Source organism: Coenobita brevimanus, chromosome 104 (genome assembly GCF_032717465.1).
Source record: "Coenobita brevimanus isolate Jiangsu-jjx chromosome 104, ASM3271746v2, whole genome shotgun sequence".
NCBI lineage: Eukaryota > Metazoa > Arthropoda > Malacostraca > Decapoda > Coenobitidae > Coenobita > Coenobita brevimanus.
The window spans coordinates 21,186,610-21,196,479 of NC_137057.1; the positions used below are offsets into that span (position 1 = coordinate 21,186,610).

Sequence of the window (9,870 nt, forward strand, 5' to 3'; positions counted from 1 at the left end):
AAAAGAATATATTTTTTTATAATAAAATAAAACTGAAAAGTAGCATTTTTAATGTGAGTGATTGGCATGATTTAAAAGGAAATATATTAAATTCCTAATGTGGCTTGAGTTCCCGGCTGGAAATCACCCAAACCCCAGGTTATAAATCAGTGACAGAGACATGCATTATAGTAGTCGGCGATAAGAGGTGGAGACATCAAAGGTATACAATGATGTAAATAACATGCTCAGCACAACCTTTATTCATCATCACTATCCAGGCTGAGGTCTTCTATGTCTTCGTCATCGCTGGCAAGGTCAATGATGATGGGTCCCACAGCGTCGTGGATATTGTCTGATGTCCAGTATCCGACCTCGAAGTCTCGAGATCGTCGGACAGCAGCTGCCCACACCTCCTGGTTGGCACACAGTCTGCCTTCAGCCAGTCTGGCCTGCAGGTCGACCCTGTTGAAGCGTTGCAGGGAGGAGCGTATGTGTTGCTTCATGCAACCCCACACCTGCTCGATGGCATTGAGCTCTGGGTGGGCGGGTGGAAGGCGGACAACCTCATGGCCCCACTCACGTATGATGTTGTCCACCTTGTACTGGGGCGTTGGTCGGTTCTGCTGGCAGACGAGCAGCAGCTCAGGTCGTGTGGCGCCAGGTGGGATGGGGAGCCTGTGTTGCTCCAACCAGGTGATTAGGTCACCTTTCTTGGTTGCTGTGGTGGGACAGCGACTATTCTCAGTCAGTTGGCTGTGGTAAGGTGCGTTGTCCATCACCAGGACCGACGGCTCGGTAAGCGATGGCAGGAGTTGCGACGTCAGCCATCGGATGAAGAGCTCGCCTGTCATCTCTCCGTGGTAGTCGCCGCTGGTGTTCTTGGCTGTGTAGCAGAGGAACGAACCCTCAACGAAGCCATTGGCCGTGCCAGCTGCGACCACCACGAAACGTTCACCTTCACCAGGCGGTACCTGACGACTGTACATATCGCTGCTTTTATCCTGAGTTGTGTCCACCCATTCCCTGCTGTGATTCATCCTGGTGGTAAACCATGTTTCATCAACGTACACCACCTGCCTCCCTTCTTCCCGGTGGTGCCACAGAGCCCGGAGAGCGGGGATCCGGCGGCACACGACATCCAGGGATTCTTTCCTAACATACACCTTCCGCTGTGATGTCTTGTAGCGGAATCCCATGTCGTGCAGAAGCCACCACACTGACGTCTCCGAGGTTACATCTGGAGATGATGCCAGCCGTCTTCAATTCCTGCGTCAGGTTGCCAACCGAAAACACTCTTTTGGCAGCGAACTTGGCGTGGATGAAGCGGCGAATGGTGCCCACAGTAAAATTATCAAAGACAGGCGGTGCTGGAAGTGCTGCCGGTGTCTTAGGCTGAAGCGTGGTTCAGCGATCCACGACCTTCCTCACCGCTGTCGCCGTCATACCCACAACGTGCGCAACACGCTCGTGAGGTCTGTGTAGAGAAAGGCCAATATGTATGTAACATTTGCCGCATGATGATGAAAATGTACTCAAATATATATATATATATATATATATATATATATATATATATACTCGTATATGTATTACAGAAATGCATTTCATTCTGTAAGCACGGCTTTGCCAAGTAAGACTAATTCACAGTGGTAAGGCAAAGAGGTTTTTATCATCATCTTTTGAGCTGACAGGTCCTTTGACAAGTACAAGGTAATAATTGTGCTTATTATGGCATGGAAAGCACAGTATCATGCAGAACAATTACATTTCGATCTGTGAATGGTGAACATATTTCATTATAGTAGTCTGGTTCACCACCCCTTGGCAGTCAACAAATGAATTTCGCCATATTATTTTATTTTTTATCAATTTTTGTTTTCAAATTACCTGTTCAAACTTATCAAATTCTTCATGCGGACCCTTTCGCGGTTGTATACCGCGAAAAGCCGCAGCACAAAAGCAGTCTTGCAACCTCTAGGACAATAAGAGATGCTCGCCATCGCTGAAGTTTCTGTTTGGTAACATCTCGCCTGTCGGCGGCCGCCACATCACCTCGCCCAGCGGTGCCGGCTCAGGCAGTGATTACTACTCTTCAGAAGTGAATAAATCATATTGACGTCACAATATGTGTAAGAGGGCGATGCATATACTATGTACTAATAGGGAGTCTGGAGGGATGTACAGTCACTCTAAAAATCAGCCGCAGCTCAGAAATATGAGTAACCCTGAGGCATCGAATCTGAAGCAGCTTACATAAAGACAGAACTGCCACTTGCGTCGGTGATTACTACTACGTCACACCGACGTTACGTTCCGAATTGTGGGCGGGGCTTGTATCGTGACCGAAGCTAGCCTCGCTACATGCCTCTGACGATTTTAGCTAAGTTTACCCTACATTTACTCTTATAAATGCCTTAATCATACACATTTGGTACAAAAGCATAATTTTACAAATTAGGTCGGGGTCTCAAACATGCACTGCCAAAGTTAAATCCTTGTCCGACGCTTTGTTGAGACGTTATTTAAAAAAAACAGTTGGACACTGCCCCTGAAATCCTTAGTAGACGCAGACCTTTCCTGTTTATTATTTTTTCTGAGTATTTAATATCTTAACTATTGAAGTTCCCTCTTTTTATATGTTTTCGAGTAGTTTCACAATATACTCATTTATTCATTGTTCCTGCAATGGCTTTAAAAAACACTATGTGCTCCACTGAGTCAGAAACCTTTGCCTAATAGGGAAAACCTAAGGACAGTAGTTTATCATATTCTGTGGTTTTCTCACTTAACTGATTCATTGTGTGCAGACGTTCAGTAGTCGATTACTTGATTCATAATCCCGCCCTCTCACGAGACTGGTTCTCATGCAAATCAGTTGTTATTCTATTCATAAGGACTTCAGTGAAGAGTTTGTAAAAACTGTTAATAAGCTAATGGGTCGATAATCGCAAAGATCTTTTGAGTCGCCTTTCTTGTAAAACAAAATAACTGTTGCATTACACCATGTTTGGGGAAATTTCTTGTTTATGCATTGGAGAAATAAGTGGATGAGTCGGTTTTGAACTTCTGCTCCTGCATCCGATAGTAAATATGCTACTGTTCCATATTCTTCCGGTGCCTCTTCCCTTTCATATTTGTAAGAGGAAGATTTTCTTCATATGATGATGCCTCTGGTATTTCGCTTGTGTCAGCTGAGAAGTAAACTGTTGGTACTGTTGTCTTTGATGCATAAATTTCTTTAAAAAATCTTCGGCTTCAGAACTTTTTCTCCACACTGGAGGATTTAATCATTTTCAACTTTCATTTATATAATTTGCTGTTTTCTTAGTGTCATAATGCTTCTGACCTGTTTCAGACTTAATCCTTTTTATTATGGTTTGTTTGCTTTGATCCATGTTTCTCTTTCATTTTCTTTCGCCCTGTCTCCTTTTTGAAAAGGTTATATAATTCCGCTCTTTCTGTTTACTTCTCTTTGTTATTACTTTCGTCTCTTTCTTTCTTTTCATGAACTCAAGGGGATTTTTTTTTTTGGGGGGGGGAGGGAGGTTGTTTGCATTACTTTTCCCTACTATGCCCGCTAATTCCCTAAACTCTGTTCTTAGTTAGCGTTTAACTCATCATTCTCACACTCAGTATAACTTTGAGCCTGAAATCTGTTCTTTATCTGTAACTGAAAGGCAGCTTTGTTGTTGCTTACTTCTACTGGCCATATCTTTTTATTTTATATAAGCTTCTCCCTTTCTTCTGAAATTGAATCTGGATGTGCAACCCATCATTCTGTGGTCACTTCCTATATTTACTTTGTTGATAACTGTAACATTGCTGATTGTGTTGTTCGTATCTGCTATAATGGAGTTAATTTTATTAATTCTCTATTTCGGCTTCCTCAGGTCCATTTTCTCCCTGTTCTTTTGTGGAAGAATGTGTTCATTATTGTCATGTTATACATCTCAGGAAAATTTACCCCATTTCACACATTTCAGTCCGCTCTTCTACTGTACGTCGAAATTTCCTATACAAGCTTCTCCATTCTTCAGTTTGCCAACACTTTCCACTGGAGTCTTTTCATGGGAATACTGTACAGTATATGGTATTTTCAACTAGCAGAATCTGGGAGATGTCATAAAATGTTTTTATTTCTTCATCTGTGCTTTGAGAAGTGAGTGTATATACTTGCACAGTATTAGTTTCAGGGTGTACATTTGCGTAGTCCAGTTACAATCTATGCTACTCTGACACCAAACTGAACTTCAGAATGTTCTCGGCAAGATTTCTGATAATTAGTGATCCTACATCACTAACTTTTTCATTCAGAGTTTCTATGAAGTAAATTAAGTGGTTGCTGTCTTGAAGCCGAGTTAAATTTTCTTCTTTTCTGTGAATCTCGCTAAGAACTACAATATCCCAACTAACATTTCTTTCCTCAGTCATGAAATATCAAGTTTGTAATTTTCTCCGAAACTTCTTACACTGTACGTGAAGATTTTCATGGATTTCGGCTGGTTAATGCCCTGGCCTCTAATTCGACGAGACAGTGCTTATAACGGACACATAGACTAACACCAGTCAGAGGTCAAAATAACACCACCACCCAAAAAAGAAAATGCAGAGGATTTCAGGTAGGATAATAAACGTAAGCAGCCAACAAATATGACATTATCAGACGAGCGCCTTTGACACTCAGGTTCGGAATCAATACCTTATGGTCATGATCAACAGCCTACCGTGTACTGTGGCCTAATAACTGAAATAAACCATTACTACTGGGGCTGTAACACACTCGTACTGTACTTTCATTACACGATTCTCTTCTTCTTCTTCTTCTCTCTCTCTCTCTCTCTCTCTCTCTCCCCACGTAAGAATATATCCCCGTGTTCAGTACGAAGTCCTAATTATCAAAGGCTTAAAGGACTGCAATGCTTTATCAGGTCATAAGTTGTGAGGGGAGTTCTAACCCTTATGACCACTGTGATATTTTATGGTCTGGAATGTAATCACCCTGTTGTGCGGCGGAATATTCACTTCGTTTATAGAGACTTCAACATGCTTTATGCGTCGGTCTTGGTCCTAGTTTGTAATGGTGTCTCCTCACGCTACTCGATCTCTGGCACCCTCTCTGTTTACTCCCTCAGTCCTAAAGTCACACTCTTGAATTTGGCTCTGTTATCTTTTTTTTTTTTTTTCTTGTGGGATCAATCTTGCGGTATTCAGGTTTTTGATTCCTTCTTCCTTGCAAAACAAAAAAAATCAATGCGATAATCTATATTCTTCGTTAAAACGTTGCCAGATTTTCATCCTAGATTTCTGTTGATCTGAAGATAATTGTCTGAACAGCCGAATGAAAAAAAGGTCCTTGACAGCCAACACCAGTGTAAGCAGCTCAGAGCAGCTCTCCCATCCCTCTGCACCACCGCTAATGTGTACTCACACACTTACCTCTTTAGTTTTGTAGAATTTCTCTGTGTTGAACAAAATCATGTGTTAAATGTTTACTGCACTAATTCATTTTTTCTGGCTATCATCAGATGATTGCATGGAAGACTGCACCCAACCCCTCCAGTTTGAGGATCGCCTCTAAGTTGGAATATGTCGTCTGGAAATAACAGTCTTAAAGCACAAAATATATAATCGTCCTGAAGGGGTAAAGTGTTTTGCGGTAGCAAGAATGTACCAAAAATCACATAATCACAATGAATGGGTGTTGGAGATTTTTCTAGCCTGGTTACTATACAGGATCCCTTTAAAAAATTATGTATAGATAGCTAGCTAGCTAGATAGATAGATAGATAGATATTGTATTCATCATCATTATTAACCATTTCAAGTCCACTAATGAACAAAGGCCTCCCTCAACTTTCTCTACGAATTCCTTGGCTGAGCCAATCTTTGCCACGTTTTCCCTGCAAATTTCTCTATCTCATACCTTGCTCATATCTCCACCTCCCGTCTGGCCTTTTTCTGCTACGCTTGCAGTCTCTTGGTGTTCAGCCAGTCAGCCTCTTGCTTCATCGGCTATCCCTTAGTCTTGCTACATGGCCTGCCTACCTCCATTTCTGTTCTTATATAGCTTATATAATATCTTTGACTTTAGTCTGCTCTCTCAGCCAAGTTGATCTTTCCTGTCTCTGAAAGATATTCCCAACACTGACCTTTCCATTGCTCTCAGGTCAGTTTCCAGTGCCCGTATTAATAAAAACTCCCAGGAGTAAAAGTTCCTCTCAAAGTGAAATTTGGCTCCTAACTACTAGAAGTACTCCTAAAAGTTACTTTCAACTCCTAGGTTTACTCGTATAATCGCTAAAAAATAAAAGTCCTCCACGAGGACTTTTAAGGAGTTAGGAGGGCTTTTAGTGACAGTAAAGACTGTAGCTGCGTCCCTCAAACACCAAGAGACAAGACAACATAGACCATGGCTGACCGACACCATCCACCACGCAGAAATTTTCGAGCTCGGAAGGATGCATTCATAGAATATGTTGATCAAGAACTTGTAAGAAGGTACCGTTTCGATCATGAGGGCATTATTTATTACTGATTTAGTAAGAGATGTACTGGAAAGGCCCACACACCGAATCCTTCCTCTCACATCCGAGATGAAATTGTTGATACTATTTAGGTACCTTACAACTGGAAAAATGCAGCAGTGTAATTGTGATGACTTTGGACCATCGCAGCCATCAGTGAGCAATATGATAACGGAAACACTCTATGCTCTAACTGCTCCACACATTGTTAAGAGGTTTGTGAAGGTCCCTCGTACACTCCCTCCGTCCAGTTTCTCTTTCTCCTGAATTTATCTGCAGCCGTGGAATCTTGAAATTGTGCCATTGTTGACGGTCATTGTACTATGTACGCACGATGCCCCGATGGTAGGAGGTACGATCAGCTGACCACACGATGTGTTTACATTTTATCCATTTTATCGACATTCGTAACGAATCATAATATATGATCAAATAGATGTTGTTTCTATATATAAAAACTAGTTTTTCATTTTTAAACTACATACTGATACTCTAAGGCTTTGTAATGGTAATTTTTTAAATATATTAAGCAGATATTCTTTGTGTTGGTAACACTTCATGGTAGGAGCGAAATTACTACTACGAGTCCTTCTAGGAGGAACTTTTAGAAGCAACTCTCAGCTACAACCACTTTTAGTACCAATTTTAGTAGTACTATTAAAAGTTTTTATTAATACAGGCCCTGGTCTACAACCATACATCATAGCCGGAATTACACATTCGTTATATACTTTCCGTTTCATACAAGTGATAAGCTACTTTTCATAATGTCTCTTTGTTTATCGAAAGCTTTCCATCCAATTGTAATGCGACTTTTTATTTCCCTGTCATGATCTTTTGTTAATTTTAGTATTTGTTCCAAGTAATTGTACTCCTCGACTTCTTCAAGAATTTCTTCGTTTATTCTGATGACGTTTTTGGTGTTAGTCGGTTAAACATTAATTTTACTCCGGTTCATCTTTAGCCCTACTTTGAGACTTTCTCTATTCAGGTCATTTAACATTTCTTGCAATGTCTCTGCTGTTTCTGAGATTAGGACAATGTCATCTGCAAATCTTAAATGGTTTAGCTTTTCTCCATCTGTGTTTACCCCTTTGTTTTCCCAGTCTAGCTTTCTGAAAATACTTTCTAGGCATGCTGTAAATAATTTTGGTGAAACTGTATCTCCCTGACGCACGCCCTTCTCAATCTTAATTTTTTCCGAGTCCTTATGTAATTTAACTGTAGCGGTTCCCTCTTTATATATGTTTTCGAGCAGTTTTACAATGTTCTCATTCACTCCTTGTTCTCGCAATGAATTTATAATTGCTATGTGCTCCACTGAGTCGAAAGCCTTTTCGTAATCAACAAAACCTAAGCACAGTGGTTTATTATATGCTGTAGTCTTCTCAATTAGCTGCTTCATTGTGTGTAGATGATCAGTAGTCGAATACCCGCTTCGGAATGCTTCCTGTCCACGAAGCTGGTTTTCCCCCAAATTTGTTGTTATTTTGTTCGTAAGGACTTTAGCGAAGAGTTTGTAAATGACTGATAATAAGCTAATGGGTCGAAAGTTACTAACATCTTTTGAGTCAACTTTCTTGTAAAGTAAAATAACTATTGCAGTACACCATGTTTTGGGAATTTTCTTTATATATATATATATATATATATATATATATATATATATATATATATATATATATATATATATATATATAAAGTATTGTCTGGTTGTGACAAGATAATATACACGGCATCATAATATAAGGTTATCAGCATCCTACAGTGGTGAGTTAGTACACGAATTTTCAGGATGAATTGTGCAGGTATTTAGGACAAGTACTGTAGTTGGGCACCTCCAGAATTACATAGCTGGAGTGGTCTGTGTTTGTGTGGGTCAGGCAACACAAGGTCGCCACTGTGATAATCACTGACCCTCATAAGCTTAGTGACACAGGTACGACTGCTTGCGGTTGCCACAAAGGAAACCAGTACACAGAACCAGACTGGAGGATTGTGCTATCGATATCTGCAGGTGGGTATGACAGAGCGACACACCGACCCTCATCCACACCCTAACCAGAAGACGCGGAAATAAGCTTTCACAATGAGCTGACGGATATGCTGAAACGATTAAGTAAAGCGATGAGTTACTTGAGAGGAGCATGTGGAGTGACGTGGAGGGACAGGTTGACGAATGAAGAAGTGAAGGAACGTTGTGGGGTGGATGTGGATGTGGTTGAGAAGATTAGGAGAAATACACTGAGGTGGTTTGGACATGTGAAGAGAATGGAGAATGAAAGACTGACTAAGAGGGTGTATGTAGGTGAGGTGGAGGGAGGGAGAGGGAGAGGTAGACCGAGGATGAGGTGGAGGGATGGAGTTGAGAGGTATATGAGGGAGGGGGGGATGAGTTGGGGGGAGGGTAGTCAAATGGTGGGTGACAGAGCGACTTGGAGGCGTTTTGTCTGCGGCCACCCTTTGCGGGATTAGGGCGTCGGGCTATAGATAGATAGATTGATAGATTCTCAAGGACCATAATATCGCCCCCGAGCCACCAAATAATAACAACGATAACAACAATAATTATTAAAATTACGATAATATAAACAATAAAAAAGAACAACAACAACAACAATTATAATAATAATAATAATAATAATAATAATAATAATAGTAATAATAATAATAATAATGATACTCCTCCACCTCCTCCTCCTCCTTCTCCTCCTCCTTTTCCTACTACTACTACTACTACTACTACTACTATTGCTACTACTACTACTACTACTACTACTACTGCTACTACTATTACTATTACTACTACTACTACTACTATTACTACTACTACTACTACTACTAATAATAATAATACTATTACTACTGCTACTACTACTACTACTACTAGTTTCATTCTATAAGTTCAGCTTGTTTTCCATCACATTCTTCTCTGCCTCGAATCACTTTTGCATTCTTCATTCACTTGGTACATTCCTAGCTCCTTCATTTTCTTTAATTTGTGCACAAGTGTGTCTGCCTGACAACGGTAAAATTTGGAATGAGAACTGTGGTGAAGTGAAGAAGCAAGAGTGTTATTATGAGCTCAGGAAAGGTTAGTGATTGGATAACGTGTGACGAGGTGAGCTAAACTTAATGATATTGCCAGGAGCATGTGGGGAAGAGTGACAGTAAAGCCACTAAAAGCAGAGACTGAGTGGTGAGTTAAGTGAGGCAAGGCTCCAACAAGGGCGAACACGAAGTCCCTTCCCTCTTACCCTCACCATTGGACTGTTTGCCTCCAAGATGGGCCAAGTTCGTGGAAGCAGCGAGTTTGGGAAGTTGGAGGCAAGTTTAGTTTGTCTTTGGTAGGTTACGGCGAGAT

At 40.9% G+C, this 9,870-nt stretch overlaps 1 protein-coding gene across 1 annotated transcript; it reads right to left on the minus strand.

The window, feature by feature from the left end:
* Positions 1-239: 239 nt before the first annotated feature.
* On the minus strand, positions 240-1,178 carry LOC145416047 (uncharacterized). The gene has a single exon (XM_080285146.1). It carries the CDS (start codon positions 1,176-1,178, stop codon positions 240-242), a length of 939 nt encoding a protein of 312 aa, XP_080141272.1.
* Between the last annotated feature and the right edge of the window lie 8,692 nt (positions 1,179-9,870).

Excerpts from the sequence above, each read along its gene's own strand:
- LOC145416047 (XM_080285146.1), bottom strand. The coding sequence starts at position 1,178 with ATGGGATTCCGCTACAAGACATCACAGCGGAAGGTGTATGTTAGGAAA.